Source organism: Schistocerca piceifrons, chromosome 2 (genome assembly GCF_021461385.2).
Source record: "Schistocerca piceifrons isolate TAMUIC-IGC-003096 chromosome 2, iqSchPice1.1, whole genome shotgun sequence".
Lineage (NCBI taxonomy): Eukaryota > Metazoa > Arthropoda > Insecta > Orthoptera > Acrididae > Schistocerca > Schistocerca piceifrons.
Window position 1 is genome coordinate 244058649 of NC_060139.1, and position 18191 is coordinate 244076839.

Genomic DNA, 18191 nt, shown 5'->3' on the forward strand with positions numbered 1-18191 from the left:
TTTTTAACTATTTAAATGAATAAAAAATTATAAAAAATTAAAGAAATTTTAATATCATGTTTTCATTTGATTTTGAAATATTTTCAGAATAATAAAGAAAATAAAAACTGAAAAATTTAGTATGTTAATTAGAAAATGATTAATCATTATATTTTTTCTGAATAGCTCTTTTTATGTGGATTATATTAGCCTTTTCAATTTCAAAATCAGTTAATATTTGTGTGAGATCGATGGACATCGCTAGCAGTAGGACAAGTCTGCTTCAGCTGGCACTAGGAGCTGACAACTCGTATTTTATCCGACAGCGGGTGGCCTCTAGATAACGATAATACTGACCTAGAGCAACAATTCACGTCAGTGAAAGCAAGGATGCGCGTTGAGCGAACTTACGTAAACTTTCTTTTGCGATGTTTGCAGCATGACTTACGTGAAACATTCTCTCGCGCTAATCTAAGGCAGTTCAAAACTTCTTTCAGAGATGGCGCTGATGGACGATCCATTGAAAATAATAGCTGAACATGTCCTACTTTAAACGTTAATTAATTGTTTTTAAAGTTGTTTTCAATACTCATACTATCATTTACATGTTATTTACATTTCTTCACTTCAAATAAAATACTAAAATGTGAAGTAAATAACTTATTTATACCTAAAATGAACTGATGAAAGTAGTGCTTATAGTATGTACTTTGTCACTGGAATACCTAATACACATACAATTTTAGAGCTTATTTACTCTGTCAAAGCTCTAAACCAAGTATGAAGACTGAAGGATTTTGACCATTATCTCATGAAATCACTAAAGCGTCAGTGGTTAGTGAAGAACTAGATATTTGACAAAACTTTTTCCATCCTCGCTTCCGTATGATCTATCACAATCCAATGGCCATGTTTAAGACCAGTCCTAAAGAGTGGGTGGTGTGTTTCAGCCCGAAATAATGGAGCTATCTGTTAACTCAGAGGCAATCCTCCGAGGTGCACTGACGTACGGGAGACCAGAGGCCAGATGCTCGGTTTATAGGACTAACCGAGTGGAAGGTGTTCGATAGCGAACGTTTTGCACTCTTTTGGAATGAAGTTAATTTTGTCCTATTAAATTTCATAATCTTTAAATGGACAATATCAAACAGCTAAAGCAATGTGGTGACTGTCTATAAAAAAGAATGTTAATGAATTTTATAAAGATAAGTAACGAAAAGATGGATTTTGATGGATTTGTAAAGAAATTGTATAGAGGCATCAGAAAATTAAAGTTACGTGTGAAACACTAAAAAATCAAATACAATCGAGAGTTCTTAAAAATCTTATGGCTGCTCCAGAAGAAAGAATTGGGAAAATTTTGAGCAAGGGATCGATTTCTTACATTCACCATAATTCATTATATTTACGTTCTTACGTTCACTTTTTATAAAGAATTAAATTTTATTTTCTTACTTTTACATTTTATATGAAATATTAAACTATATTTTCTTACGTTCACCTTTTGTATGAAAAAACCTGGTTAACGTGATACGAAAAAATGTTCAGTTATATTAACTTTTCTAGCCGGCCGTAGTGGCCGTGCGGTTCTAGGCGCTACAGTCTGGAACCGAGCCACCGCTACGGTCGCAGGTTCGAGTCCTGCCTCGGGCATGGATGTGTCTGATGTCCTTAGGTTAGTTAGGTTTAATTAGTTCTAAGTTCTAGGCGACTGATGACCTCAGAAGTTAAGACTTATAGTGCTCATAGCCATTTGAACCATTTTGAACCATTAACTTTTCTAAGTAATTTAAAAGAAATTAAGAGAGTTAGACCTGAAAAGTGGATTATAGTGGGAAGTTTTGTTAAGTTCTGTGTAAGTTCTAGTGAGGTAGCTTAAGAGGAACGAATCAGCTAGTGAGCTAGAACTGAGATAGAATCTACCAAAACATCCTACTCTCATAGTCTATAGGAAATCTGACACCCATGCAGATTGAACCACATGTGGAATATTTGTAAGCAACACTGAAGCGCCAAAGAAACTGGTGTAGGCATGAGTATTCAAATACAGAGATATGTAAACAGGCAGAATACGGCGCAGCGGCCGGGAACGCCTACATAAGACAACGTGTGTCTGGTCCAGTTGTTAGATCGGTTACTACTACTACAATGGCAGGTTATCAAGATTTAAGTGAGTTTGAAATTGATGTTATAGACGGCTCACGAGCGATGGGGCGCAGCATCTTCGAGGTAGCGATAAAATGGGGATTTTCCCGTGTGACCATTACACGTGAGTACAGCGAGTATCAGGAATCCAGTAAAATATAAAATCTCCGACATAGCTGCGGCCAGAAAAAGATCCTGCAAGAATGGGATCAATGACGACTGAAGAGAATCGTTCAGCATGACAGTCTTTCACAAATTTCTGCATATTTCAATGCTGGGCCATCAACAAGTGTCAGTGTGCGAACCATTTAACGAAACATCATCGATACGTGCTTCAGAGCCGAATGTCTTCTCGTGTACCCTTGGTGATTGCACGACACAAAGCATTACGCCTTGACTGGGCCCATGAACCACGACATTGCATTCTCAATTACTGGGAACATGTTGCCTGGTCGGACAAGTCTTGTTTCATATTGTGTCAAGCGGATGGACGTGTACGGCTATGGAGACAACCTCATGAATCCATGGACCCTGCATGTTAGCTGGGGACTGTTTGACCCGGTGGAGGCTCTGTAATGGTGTGGGGCGTGTGCAGTTGTAGTGATATGGGACCCCTGATACGTCTAGGTACGACTCTGGCAGGTGACACGTACGTAAGCATCCTGTCTGATCACCTGCATCCATTCATGTCCATAGTGCATTCCGACGGGCAATTCCGGTACGACATTTCCACACCCCACACTTTCAGAGTTGCTACAAAGTGGCTCCAGGAACACTCTTCTGAGTTTAAACACTGGCGCTGGCCACCAAACTCCGAGGACAAGAACTTTTTGGGCATAACTGAGATGCCTTGCAACGTGCTCAGGAGAGATCTCCACCCCCTCGCACTCATACGGAATTATGGATATATATATATTTTTTCTGCAAGTCGGCTAGGTCGTGGGAAATTGAAAAATGTTCACTACAGTTAGACCTTAAAATATTTCAGACAGTCATCGCACTCAGACTTTTTCAAGTTTATGAGGTCTTTGATTTTATGAAGGTTACTCAGATATATATATATATATACATATATATATATCTGAGTATATATACATATACATATATATATATATATATATATATATATATATATATATATATATATATATATATATATGTGTATATATATGTATCTGAGTAACCTTCATAAAATCAAAGACCTCATAAACTTGAAAAAGTCTGAGTGCGATGACTGTTTGAAATATTTTAATATATATTATATATATATACATGTACATTATATATATATATATATATATATATATATATATATATATGAGTAACCTTCATAAAACAAAGACCTCATAAACTTGAAAAAGTCTGAGTGCGATGACTGTCTGAAATATTTTAATATATATATATATATATATATATATATATATATATATATATATATATATATATATATGTATATTACATATATATATATATATATATATGTGTGTGTGTGTGTGTGTGTGTGTGTATCTGAGTAACCTTCATAAAATCAAAGACCTCATAAACTTGAAAAAGTCTGAGTGTGATGACTGTCTGAAATATTTTAATATATATTATATATATATATTATATATATATATATGTATATTATATATATATATATTTATATATGTATCTGAGCAACCTTCATAAAATCAAATGCATCACAAACTTGAAAAAGTCTGAGTGCGATGACTGACTGAAATATTTTAATATATATGACATATATATTTTATATATATATATATATATACGTATATTATATATAATATAATATATATATATCTCTCTCTCTCTCTGAGTAACCTTCATAAAATCAAAGACCTCATAAACTTGAAAAAGTCTGAGTGCGATGACTGTCTGAAATATTTTAAGGTCTAACTGTAGTGAACATTTTTCAATTTCCCACGACCTAGCCAACTTGCAGAATTGGATTAACTTCTCATAGTTGGGATTCACAGTCATATAACATTTCTTAAAAGAAATCGTAGTCGCTGTTGACTGTATAAAATATTTATTGTTACTATTGCAATTTCGGCCTTATGGCCATTTTCAAGTAACACTGCAAAGTTACATTCTGTCAGAATATAAAACTATCTGACATGAGTAGAATTTCCTCACAGTCCACATACACAGCCATTCCATGACACGTCTCCTGAACGTGCAACCCTTACCAGCAGAAGATCTCCTACGCAAGAACCCTTGTTGAAGGAGTCATACGAGCATTTGACAGAAAATTACTTAGAAATCCCATGGAAACACGTAAGAAAACAAATGAAAGTCCCATTACTTCCCCAATAGATTATGATCATCAGAATATAATGTATCGATTACACCTCTAGATTCCTCTTATGTCACCATTTAGAAATCCATTATAATTGTTACATGTCCTATGGTTGATGGTGAATCAAATATCAATTGAAATTTTTTATGAGTTTGTTTAAGCTTCAGAAAAATTCCCACATATCAACTAATTTTTCTATATAGTCTCCTGAATGGCAACCACATTTTTCCCAGTGGACAGGCTGTGACTTGATCCCATTTTCGTGAAATGAATGTGGCTGTGACAGTAGCTAGTTGTGCAAAAACACTTCGAAGCACCAACATCGTCAAATCTGCGACCTCAGATTGCTTTCTTCAGTGTTCCAAACAAAAGAAAATTGTAGGGCGATAATTCCAGACCGTAGGATGGATATTCGAGTGTGGTCCACAAAAATTCGTGAATTTTTGTTGATTTTGGGTAGCTGTGGACGGTCGAGCGTTGTCATAATGCAGGATCACATCCCGGCTTGGAAATACACCTTTTTCCTGACGATACTCACGTTTTGTTCGGTAATAGTATGCACCGTTCGTGGTACGGTGGGCATGTAGAAAATCGATTAGACCTCCTTTAAAGTCAGAAAAGACTGTCGCAAGAACCTTAGTCAGTCATGCTGGTACCCAGTAGGCGTTGGTGTGCTGTATTCTCAACTGTTTCTCGTCTTCTTAAAAACTGTACCATTTGTAGACCTGAATCTCTCTCAGGATGCTGTCGCCGAGCTGTGCCGCAAATATTTCCAAAATTTCGGACAGTTTTAGGCCCTCCTTTTTGAGAAGTTTGGTTATACAGGACGCGTCGCTTAAATCCGGACAGACGAAACTTTTTTTTAAACCGAATTTATGGAAACAAAATACAGATGAAAATGAAAATCCTTTCACATATAAGCAATGGTATCTTTTAAGAGTAACAGTACTTGATGCAACCTCCTTCAGCCGCAACGACTGCCTCCAATCTTGCCCTGAAGCGACCATAGGCACTCTTTAAAACAGCGCTGTCCATATTCGCTAATTCTCCTTCGATAGCGGTACGCAGAGATGCGACGTTAGGGTGCCCCGTCTTATAGGTAAAGTTCCACTGTGCTCCAAACACAGTAGTCGAGGGGCCCAAAACTCATTTGAACATGTCAACGTCATTAGAGAGCCAGTTTTGGACAAATGGCTCGTGTAAGGTCCTCCTTTGCCATCCGACGCACTATTCGCTCGCTGATAGTCAATACTGACACCGGTTTCCTCAGCGGTTGTCGTTGTTCCTCCGAAATCAGAGTCTGAGCCTTTTCGGTGACTGCCGGTGTTCGTTATACTCATTTTCTCGAATGAGGTTTACCCACCGTTTCACCAGAACCTTTCCTAGAATTCTCCGAAGCATAGTATCGTAACCAGCAGATCTCGGGTACCCCAAGAATCGAACTGTTTCAGTGGTCGAACGCCCATCGGGACGACTATCGATGATCGCGGCTCTCCGGTTGTACTTTGCACTTGTCCGTAACATCTCAACCATTTTGAGGCTCTGACTCTGTTTACTTGATGCCTGTGGCTTTCAAGAATGCCAATGGCAATCTCCGGCGGAACTATGATATGGTGGGAGATTCAAATTGAAATTCGTCGAGATTTAAGCACCGCACCTTGCACAGCGTTGCACGACACATGGTGGTACCTCTTGCTCTTATATGAGTATTATGGCTAAAGAAACGGAACAACAACGTTCTAACCATACAGAATAATCATTGGAATCGAAAGCAACAATTAACAGATATCGCCCTGCTGTTGATTTACAAAAAGGTGCACAAAACAGAAATTTCGGTTTATAACTGTTTATATGATTCACCCTCGTGTAACGGAAAATACAACTTTATGCGAGGAATCGTTCGGAAGTCACTTAAAATTGCAATGTTAGTATTTACATTAGGTCGCTTTCTCTTTAAAAGACGGATTATTTAATTTAACGTTTTTTCTGCGTGAAAAAGGTCAAATTTCCATCACACCAAGGTATACCTACAGCAAAAGCAATATTGAAAAATAAGTGTCATGCTGCCATACACCAGGAATGCTTGTGGTCATAGCAGTGCAGCTAGTTGAGGACCGATTCGAATCTGCAGTTAGAATCTAATGATACTATCATATTGAATTCACCAAGGAATCTACTGTTTGAATCTATGGAATGAATGTACTACTACCAGTATCAGAACTACTAGTACTCCATTACACTGGCCACACATCTTACGAGCTATTACAGGACATTTAACTGCACGAGCATCCTTATAACTACCTGGGCTATAATGCCGAAATCGTACTTCAGTGGTCTGAGGACCACTCACGTAGATGTCTTAACATTCGGCCACAACATCCACAACATTTGTACTGCCGAGTACGTACATTCTTATATGGAGTAACATTGCATGTTGCTTGTCATGTAGCTCTGCCTACGTTGTGAGAAAAACGTCAGGTGGCTATACAGCGCTTAAAGGCCTGCGTCGTACAGACCAGTGTAGTATTGCTCGGATGATTTTACTTTAAAATATGCATCTACAGACTGTAGGTTGTTGTTACATCATTGACAACTTAATTTTGTGAGTTCTGAGACGTGCCCAGTGCAGCTACCAAACGTATTTCACTCATGAGTCATTCCTCAACTCTTACTTACGCACTCTGTGACGACATTCGCCTGCTTTGTTTCTTCGTTTGTTGTCCTGGTTGAAAACTGGAGTGTGGAAGGACAACACTGACTACTTTAAATAATGTAGCCGACAGGTGTACAGTCGCATTTCACAGCTGTTAACTTTCACTTTTCACAACCCCCCATATACTCATATAATATGGGCAGTGTACTATTGTTTAACTTTCGATAAGTCTCATTAATAAGTTGCAGGCGAACATCCACATACTGCTATAATAGTTTCCCATTAAACATCTACGAGCAGTAAAAACCTAACCACAAAGTTCAGAGTTCCTGTAGAATAGAAAGGTATATATGGAGCAGACACTGTCCATTTTTAACACACGGCCTAATTGAGTAACACTTACTTCACTGTTAAGTTCACGCATTGTTGTCGTTCTAACCAACACAGGTTTCTCGTCTGAAACTCAGGCGTGATCTGACTGTCTCGTGACCAAAAAATCGGGTCCTGCTGAAACTACACATTGATCGAAGTTAAATTTACAGAAATTACAATTAGTACTTAACTCATTAAATTAACTGAATACATCGAAAAATTCCGTCTTTTTAAAAGTTTTTTCTACTACAAGAGTTAGGCCGAATAATTTATTTAAATAATCAAATTAACAAATATTGTTACGCAAACAATACTTTTGGCAAAACTGTTAATTACTTTGGAACATGTTTTCGAATAGAGCCAAATAGATCCTTTAAGAATACAATTAATTGTTTCTCCAAATGTTTATAATTAGTACAGAATTTATACTTGTTTATACGTCAACAACATAATTTACGTTACGAAAGAAATATTGATTTCGTCCTATAATGAAAGATACTAATAGGAATAGTCAAAATAAATTAGAAAATCAATTGCATACATAAAACTAAGTACAAAATTAGATCTGGTGTTATATTCTTTAAAACTGGGGGCCAGCCTTTCTACTTTATGAAAATGTAGATTATGCTCACGTATGTTAATGGTAATTAGTTAAAAGGTAAAAATTAAATTTTAAGGAGGCAGATGGAAAAACAAGAGGGAACGTAAAAATATCAGAGCTTGCTTCGTCACAACTCTGTTGAAATTACTGAAAAAAATTGCGACTGCCAAACTGGAATCGGGAGGGGAATTTTACAAAAACTTAGTGCCATGTCTTTTGCTGATTGAATATACTTACTTGACTTTTTAATGTATAGTTTCCATGGTAGAAGAGCAGGTTTGGTTTTTCAAAAAATAAGAAGTACCACATAAAGCAATGTTAGCAAAATAAATTGGAAGACATATATGTTGGGGTAGTTCACGGAAAAAGTCACGTACTGTAAAGAAAAAAGCATAAAAGATGCTAGTAGGATCAATTATAGAGAGTTGTTTGGAGGCTTATGTAGAGAATGGCAGGAGATATTAAACGAGATTGGGGATGCGCTGCTAGGACAATAATAAGTATTTATAACCCAAATATAACAGTCACAAAAACCTTACGAAAATCAATATCGCTGAACTACTGTCACGATGTCAAACGTGGTTGCAAACTACCACTGAGCTCTTAGCTGGAAGAACACGCCACTAATCATAAGGTTGGCTGCCAATGATCGTCTGCTCAGTGAGTCATGTGACTGTACCAAGCATTGGTGTTGTCTCCTGGAGACAGGTAGCAGAACTCCTGTGTGCTGTTGTGGACCTCTGTGTTCAACATCACTTCACTAGATGGGACTAAGCCCTGCAGCTGACATGCAACTAGGTTTTACACACTCCTACTATAATGAAATGTGATTCTTTCTTCATCCTATATATTTCTGAGGTTTTCAAGGTTTACAGTTCGACTTGCTGCTTTGAATAAGTATACTTGGTTCTCAGGTTTTCTTGATTCATGGTGGGTGCATATAAGATCACCATGTTTATGGCGCAACTGTTGTTTGACTACGACCAAGCCAAATTATTGTTTGTTTTTACGGCTGTCATCCATACCATACAAAAGTTTTGTAGTGAAATTTTTAACAAGATCATAGCACACGTTTTTCCTTCATCTTAAGTCTTCCCCTAGGAAGACGAATGTGCTTCTGCAATTCTTGTTTAGTTCACATGGGCTGTTTGTCATTTCAAACTTAGAAGACTTTTGAATTTCCTACAATTTCTTAATTTGGGTTAAAATATAATTATGCTTCTTGTATTTTAAAATTTCATAACCATTTTAACTTAGGCCACAAAGGTTGTGAATGCAGCGCTACGAGAAACTGCACGCTAGTGGCGGAAATTCCAAGCTACTATTCGACACTTTGCGGTGGGCACTCAAATCGATGTTGTGCTGCTTCATCTATAAGTTGAATTGTCACCAATTAGTGAGTGACACTTGGTGTTCTTGGCTCCAATCCTCCCACAATAGCAGTTCATATGTGGTATGCATGGCGGCTATTAGCCCTGCCACATGGCCTTTCCGACATGCAGAGACTCTCCACAGCGTGGTATTTGTTTGAATAAAGTTCCTACATGATCATTGGTGGCAGTTGTTGAAGCATAGCACTAGAGGACTTGACTTAAGGCAAATGATCTGTAACATCACAGGAGTTGGGGAATACCAAGGACTTTTTAATTTCTCACCATTTTAAGCTCAGGACAAAGTGACTTGGCAACCATGTAGGCAGTGTGTTTGTATGCTCAGGCCCATCATCTTGAATTCCACACACAGAAAACATGATCTGGCAACCTACAGTCTGTGCTTGTATTCCAATCTTGAATAGTGACTTAATGAGGATGTTCTCGTATTCTCAAGTCCGCCATCTTGGATGCAGAAATCATGGAGCTGTGGTTGTCTCAGCCTTCTAGGATCCCCGTCTTCGATTCTGATATCAAAGAGCCCATGCTTGTATTCTGATGTCAGTCTCTTGAAATGTAACGTCATAGGGCTGTGCTCACATTTACAGGTCAGCCATCTTGGATTGCGATGTCATATAGCTGTGTCACTAACAGGACAACGTAGCAACTTGGATTTCTCACAAATTTACATCCAGGACAACTAGCCTACTTCCACACTGACATCAGAAGAGTGGGGGAAAGCCTCTAGCACAATTTGATTATTTTGAATTTAACACCATTTTTCCACCATTTTATACACAGGAAAATTGGCCTGTAACATGAAGTCTGACAACAGTATCTGACGTCATAAGGGGAGGAAGAGTGGGAAGGTGATATTGGTTAAGAATGCAGGCTAAGCTCGAAATGGCACAGCTATACTACCCTCAAACTAGAATACTACGGAAGTGTGTGGGATCTTTACAAAAAAGGACTAACAGATCATATGGAATGCATGCAAAGACGTTAAGCGTGAATGGTCACAGGTTTATTACACTGAGTGACTAATGGAAGAGCATCATGGAGATACTGAAACTACTGAACAGGAATGACACTTCAAGATAGAAGTAAACAATCTGGTGAAAGCCTACTTATAAAGTTCCATGGTCCAACTTTAAGTGATGAGTTTGTGCACATACTACAAATCCTTACATATCACTGCTCATAGGGACGCTGAAGACAAGATTACACATATTACAGAATGGATATACGCATTTAAGCAATCACTGTTCTTATGCTCCACATCTGAGTGGAACGGGAAGTGCCCTGATAATAGGCACCTTGAGAAGTACCCGCTGCAGTGCACTTCACAATGGCGTGCAGAGCATTGTCGTAGAAGTAGATACACAGGGTCTGTCGGCTATTTACAATAATGTATTTCCCATATTTCTATACAATATGATAATGCTTGTTAATGCCAATCCGTAGAGACATTGCTGGTGACTGAATCAATATTTGTCTGTGGGTGTTAATTTCTAACAACTTACCTAATTATCGTTTCAGAACAAGTCCTGCACCTGAAGTATCGTAGGACCTGTAGGTCTCTACAGCAGTAATACTTGCTTGAAATTTCATTTCTATTCTAGATACAGTTTTTATCATCGCTCATTTTGTACCGATTTTAATTATTCAATTTAGTATCGTACAGTGCCAATTTTCCAGCGTTTTTGGTGTTCAGTATGAGATATTGGGAGTCTGGGAATTCCGTTGGTGGAAGGTCAAGCAACTCGTCCCTGTCTAAATAACAGCCCAAATATATGCAGTGTTGACAGGAAGTTTAAAATTCGTTACACATGTTTTGTCATGGTCGTCATGGTGCATCATACCACAAACTAATTCATCCTATTCACTGGTGGTTGCGATAATACAGATTGTAACTAATATCTGTCATGTTGCATTATCTTCCACTAGACATGCATTTCATTTCTTCTCATGTTTTCCTACTAATATTTTTTTTTCAATGATGACCAAAATATTTTCACTACTCACGAAGGTGACGCAGTTCTATTCCCTTGGTAAGTTTCCAGAGGTATCTGCACAAGATGCCTACACACTGAGCATGCATTTCCCATATATTATGCCCTTGGTAGGTTGCCAGAGATATTTGACCTAAGGTTCCTATGCAAAGATCATGCAGTTGGCATATATTATGCCCTCGGTAGTTTTCTGGAGGTGTCTGACTTAAGATGTATATGTTCAAGTCACAGAGTTTCCATATACTACGGGCCCGTGGTTGGTGGATGCAGAGTTGCCAACCTATAAATTCTCAGGTGTGTGCCATTGGGTACAGATCAGGCGAAACTGGCGACCAAGACATCGACACGAGTTCATTACCATCCCTCTTAAACAACTTTAAGCACAATTCTGGTCTTGTAGCTCTGACAGTTTACCTTAAGAAGAAATTAGGCATGGAGGGATGTAGGTTCACACAGTCCAGAACTGTCAAATGCCTTTGATTAAAGGTCCCATGGAAACCCTACTCATTGTTTCACTGTCCTTCAACCACTTTCCACTGAAGTTGGTGTTAGTAGCAGGTCAACAGCCAACCAGCCCTGCTGTCTCTGAGATGTATATTCTCCCTTTGCAATCCAGATCGTTGCTAGAGTGACTTCCTCATTCGTGTCTGCTCCACTTATATAGGGTGTTAGGAGTATAGGTACAGAAAATATCATCATTGGTACTTTAATATGTAACCACTTCAGTGTGTTAGTTGGTCTTTCTCTGTGTCTAATAATCTTCCCGCAAACACATGACATAATTTGGCGCCTGATGTTCTCTGCCTGGTCGTAACTGCACCATGTAGTGGACTACACCTGCCCAAACAACCACATTTCAATGCCTGAGCAGTTGCTAAAGGAAAAATAAACATCAATGGCTTGCTTGTAACACGTTTACTGGGAGATACTAACCAACGTAAAAAAATGCTACTCATAATACCTGTAATTGTTACTCTACAAATGAAGTAAATACTGATGTAATGTTTTTCAGTACTCTGTTCTCAGGCATTAACAGAAATATCTGCACGTATACACCTAAAATCCTGTATCCTTTTCTTACCACGTCGCATGCACACAATGTCACCAGGTGGCCTTCAGTCTTGCAGGGGTCACGTTTTGGCTCATCAGTGTATATATGGTATGTTTGTCTCCTCTAGACATGTTGTAATAAGGTAAAACAATTTTTTACTCTTGTTGATCTGCATTACCGTCACAGCTTTTAACAGCTTTTTTCTCTGTTGATATAGAGCTTGACATACCTCACAATGCTTAAGGTTGCAGGTCACGAAAGATTATAATGAAATAAATCAAGGACTGACTCTCCAATTACACACAGTATAGTGTTCTTTTGGAAGCTTCACTCTGTAGTCTATTCTTGCGATTAATGTATGTCATTTTGCACAGTTAGAAAGTGTACCAACCAATGAATCTATATGTATTATATATAATGTATATGTGTTTGTGTTCCACATCGCCTCCTAAACCATTGGAACTCTTTCAACCAAACTTGATAAACTTATCCTTTGCTGTCAGGCAACAATTGTTGTGAGTGTAAGAACCACCTACCTAAAATAGTTCAGGAGATATGACATCACAAAAAATGAAATGCGTCGAAAAATGCCGCATCATGCATGACGTTTAAATTTATTACTTCTGTATTTATTACTAACTGCATTCGCAAGAAATTCCGCAAACAGTATGCACATATGCCGCTAAATGCACCTACAAAAGTATATGATGATACAAACGTGGCTCAAATGGTTGAAATGGCTCTGAGCACTATGGGACTTACCTTCTGAGGTCATCAGTCCCCTAGAACTTAGGACTACTTAAAGCTAACTAACCTAAGGACATCACACACATCCATGCCCGAGACACGTGGTTCAGGGCATATGACGTCATAAACACTGACGTTCGTGAAAAACTGCCTCATTGTGCTTGACGTTTAAGTTTATTATCCCTTTACTATCAACTCTATTTACAACATATTTTGCAGACAGTATCCACACATGTCATTGAATGTACCTACACAAATATATCAGTGTACGACACACAATTCAAGACAGTTGACGTCATAAACACTAGGAAGCGTGAGAAATTGCCTAATGATGCATGAAGTTTTAATACATTTATTCTTTACTACTAAGAAACTCGTACAGTCGAGTCAGCTTGAGAAAATGCCCGACACCTTGCAACACCTTTGACAACTTTCAACTGCGAAGCACAAACAGCTTAGGCGGAAACAGTAGCCGTCTATAGAGCTACGAAGAGGCATTGCCATAGAGACGTTTACAAAATCGCGTTGTAGACACGCGAAGCACATGTGCCCATCGCACAGAAACTGTACGAGGTTGTGTTTCTCAATTAGGATACTGTAGTTATCTATTTGTACATTACACATATTTTTATACTATTGTTTCATAATTTCGAAGGTGTTTTCACGAATACACGAAAATGAATTTTTCTCAATATTTCACGACAAACACATTTCATTTATTGTTTTCGTTTCTAATAGAAGATTGGTAAAATGGATACCAGGGCAATGCAGTACTTGTCAGCTAACGCTAGTACAACACCTAACCTTCATATACTATTGGTTGTATTCCTCGTTGTGGAAAGGGGAAATGTTACAGATTCTGTTATTTTACGTACATCTTTGCTATAAGTCTCATTGTACTACAATATGGGCTGATAACACGAAACAGAAGTCACATATATATATATATATATATATATATATATATATATAAAATAAAGTAAAATAAAAAAGTTTGCTAGGTGTGAGTAGGACTCGCGCACTGAGGGTGGGGTGCAAACTTAATTAAGTATGTAGAGAGTTTATCTATTATGGGAATCGATGATGCTGACTATTTTTTCCTGTTATCGACATTGATATTAGCAAGATATCGGTCGCAGAGATTCCAAGACTTTCGATAATGTTTTACTTTCAAATTTGAAGTCGATAACAAATGACAATAGAATATTTTTCCTCATGTTATATAATTAAAGATTGATAATTTAGGATGTTTGCTTTACTTGTACTGTGAAACCGTGCTTCTGTTTCTGTGTCAATGGGAAGATGTTTGGCGAGTGAGGTTACGAGTATCAAAATATGTGATAATCGACCATTTCTTTTCATCATATTAACTTAGAAGCTTAAAATTTTTATACCGCGAAGTGGCCATAGACCTTAGTATATCACATAAATTTGAATATGATACGCCTATTTGTTACAGAGAAAATTTGTCTTAAGAGACGGACAGACAAATAGACAGATGGATAAAAAAATGACCAAAAATTATTTTTTCGTGTTATAGAATTACAAATTAAGCATTTTTGATTTTTTTTTTTTTTGCTTTACAATTGTACTGTGAAACCTTGTTTTAGCCAAATTCATGATTCTAGGTCAATGGAAGTATCCTATAGGTCTTGATGAGTGAGTTTTGCGAATGTGGAAATATGTGACATACATAGCTGTATCGTTTGACTGCATCGACTTAGAAGCTTAAAATTTTTACACCACTTAGAGACCACAGCCCTCTCTGGCTGCTGAGGCCACACTACGATCAGCTGCGCATGATGGGAGTCGGAACTCGGTGGTGGGGGTAATGAGAAGGCTGGGATGGGGAGGGATAGCAGTGTGGAGTGGAGGACGCTAAAGTCCTACCTGTGGAAGCTTACAGGGACCATGGAGAGCGAATAGGGCAGCTAGGTGCAGTCGGAAAGTTAGACGGAGGGTGGGGTGGGGGGTTAACGAGAAAGGAGTCTGATAAAAAGATTGTGGGTACATTGGTGAGTAGAGGGCTGTGTAGTGCTGGAATGGGAACATGCAAGGGGCTAGAGAGTAGGACAAAGACTAACGACAGTTGAAGCCATGAGGGTTACAGGAACGTAGAATATAGTGCAGGGAGAGTTCCCACCTGAGCAGTCCAGAAAAGCTGTTGTTGGTGGGAAGGATCGAGGTGGTGCAGGCTGTGAAACAACCATTGACTTGAAGAAAGTTGTTTTGGCAGCATACTCAGCAAAGGGGTGGTCCAGCTGTTTCTTGGCCACTGTTCGTCAGTGGCCATTCATGCAGACAGACAGCTTGTTAGCAGTCACGTCCACATAGAATACAGCACAGTAATTGCAGCTTAGCTTTTAGATCACTTGACTCGTTTCACAGGTGTCCTGCCTTTGATGGACTGGAGTAAGTGGTGGTGGAAGGACGTACGGGACAGTTCTTGCATCTAGGTCTATTACAGGGATATGAGCCATGAGGCATGGAGTTGGGAGCAGAATGTGATGTATTCTTTCCTGAAGACAAATCGTTTGCAAACGTTGTAGTGGAGTGTCGATGTTACGGATTTTCCCCTTCCTCGCAGGACTCGGAGAAGTTCGTATCTCCGTACCAGCACAGTGAGGACCCAGTGAGCGACTTCCGCCAGCTACTGCAGAGCGAGGGCTACCAGGTGCTGCACTGCGACGTGGCGCCGCAGGTGGTCTTCTTCCCGAGTGAGATGCAGCGCAGAGGTGAGCAGCTCCTTTACCTCTAGTGTCAACCAGTGTCTGAGAAACTACTCTTTACACGTGCCTCGGTGCAGCTAACGCAAAAACCTCCAGCTGTCCGACACTCAGATCTGTACCAATCGTTGTATGTCGATAGTGTGTCAACCAAAGTTCCGATTTAGTTCGTACTATGTGCTGTCGTCCAGCAGAACGACGTAAACGTTAATTAAAAGCAACACCAGAACTATGGAGCACACAAAAAGCATTGCTATCAGTAACTATCACGTACAGTTTCCGTGGGGAAGTTGGTAGAGCGTTAGATCGTCGTACTAAGCGTACTGGGTTTTAAACCAATGACTGCAATTTTTCTTTACTATATTATGAGTGAAAGTGTTATATGGAACCTCGTTCATGTTTACAAAACTGTGCACTTGGCAGTCTGTTTTCGCTTCGTTTCTTTGAAAGTATGTGGTAAACCTGTAGAGTACATTTGTAATTTCACAGAATGTACGACTAGAACAGAAAAGGAAGAAACATTTGCATCACACATTCAGTAATAATAATAATAATAATAATAATAATAATAATGGTCATAATAATAAAAGTAATAGCAGTAATAATGAAGAGCGTGATTCGTTCAGGAATTAAGGCTTCACAATCCTGGCTGCATACGAAGAAGTGTGTGAAGCAAATTACTTTTGTTCACCAAGCACGTTTGATAAATCTCACATTTGTGCATCCACCCTGTAGGTTGCCGAATGAAAGCTTGGGTCTGAAACAGAACTTTGTCGAAGTTTGAAGCCATTATCCACCGGTGACGATGAGAATTATGCAAATGTGGAGAACCAAACGGACTGTATGTGACGGTCTGCAGCTTAAGAAGATTTTTCCGTTGTTGCTGACTAATCTCTTCCGAAGAATCTCGAGCAGCATCAGACATTTTACGCGTCATATGCTTGTACGCTCTGAAGAAATGAAGATCGGACGGTTGATAAATGAAGGTTGTGTTTGCTGGAATTACGTGAATTGCGATTTTGTTTCCTGGTAGGTTATTTTATACGTGCTTGTCACGAAGAACACTAGTGTCTTCGTGGGGCCCATACGAATCCAGTATTAGCAAAAGTTTCTCCCATATAAATATCACGCTTAAAGGCTTAAAGGGATTTTTAATCAGAGGGGTGCGATCCCGGGACCTATGGTAAGACGACCTCACACTATACCAACACACCCCGAGATCCACAAAACAATCGCTCACAGATACGCTTTTCCAGTACTCCGTAGTGTTACTTTTAATTACCGTTTACGCATCTTCTACCAGACGACAGAATGTAGTTCGAACTAAATCGGTGTTTTGGTTGATGGTCTATCGACATGCAATAGGTGGTACCGATCTGAGTGTGTGACACCTTAGAGGTTTGGGTGAAAGCAGCAAAGGTGTGCCCAAAATGTAAATCAAATGCTTTTACAGACTCCCTGCCTCACTAGTCGCTAGTCTCTTATCTAGTGTGCATTCCTTGCTCAGTATGTGTGCAGGTTAAACATTAGAATGTTATTCCTGATGAACCCCTCGATGTGATGATGTAACTACCCGGACTTGGTAGACTGGACTCAGGGAATGTGAAGAGGCTTGCCCTCAAGCTGCTGTGGAGAAAATTTCTCTTGCAGCTAGATTGACCTCTGCTGATGCGAAGATGAGGTGTCCTCAGGCTTCTATGGAGAAAATTATTCCCGCAGCAGTTCCGGAAAATGTCTCGTCGGTCCGGCAGTGTTGTTAGTGGCTCAGTTCCACCACGAGACGGTTACAGGTTTGAGCCAACTTCTCGGAGAACGAGCCATAGGAGCAGAGTGTTTCATAGTGATGTTGTTGGTAGGTTTTCTTGTCATAGGGAGAGACTTCAATTGAAATTATAAATTGAATCCTTCCTATTCTCCCTCCATTAGGGGTGAACAACATAACTCACAGAGAGGATTGGTGTGAGTGTGTGTGTGTGTGTGTGTGTGTGTGTGTGTGTGGGTGTGTGGGTGGGTGGGTGGGTGGGTGGGTGGGTGGGTTGGGTGTGTATGCATGGGTGTGTGGGGAGGGGGAGGTGGGGGCAGGGCTGTACTACTTTACAGACAGGTTGAACATTTCACTACATATTTATTTGCGAATACAAAAACGACATTAACCTGAAGACAATATTCATTAGTAAATTTTTGCTCTGTTTAAATATCACAATGCAATCATTCAACTGGTAAACAACACTCA

General features: G+C 39.1%; 1 protein-coding gene across 1 annotated transcript in view; it reads left to right on the forward strand.

Annotated features, from left to right (window-relative positions):
- The window catches only part of LOC124775288 (juvenile hormone acid O-methyltransferase-like), a 30691-nt gene extending 14701 nt beyond the window's left edge, over positions 1 to 15990 (forward strand). Inside the window, exon 4 of the mRNA XM_047250126.1 lies at positions 15820 to 15990. Coding sequence (XP_047106082.1) covers positions 15820 to 15990 — 171 coding nt within the window. The remainder of the gene's footprint in view (positions 1 to 15819) is intronic.
- The last annotated feature ends 2201 nt before the right edge of the window (positions 15991 to 18191 follow it).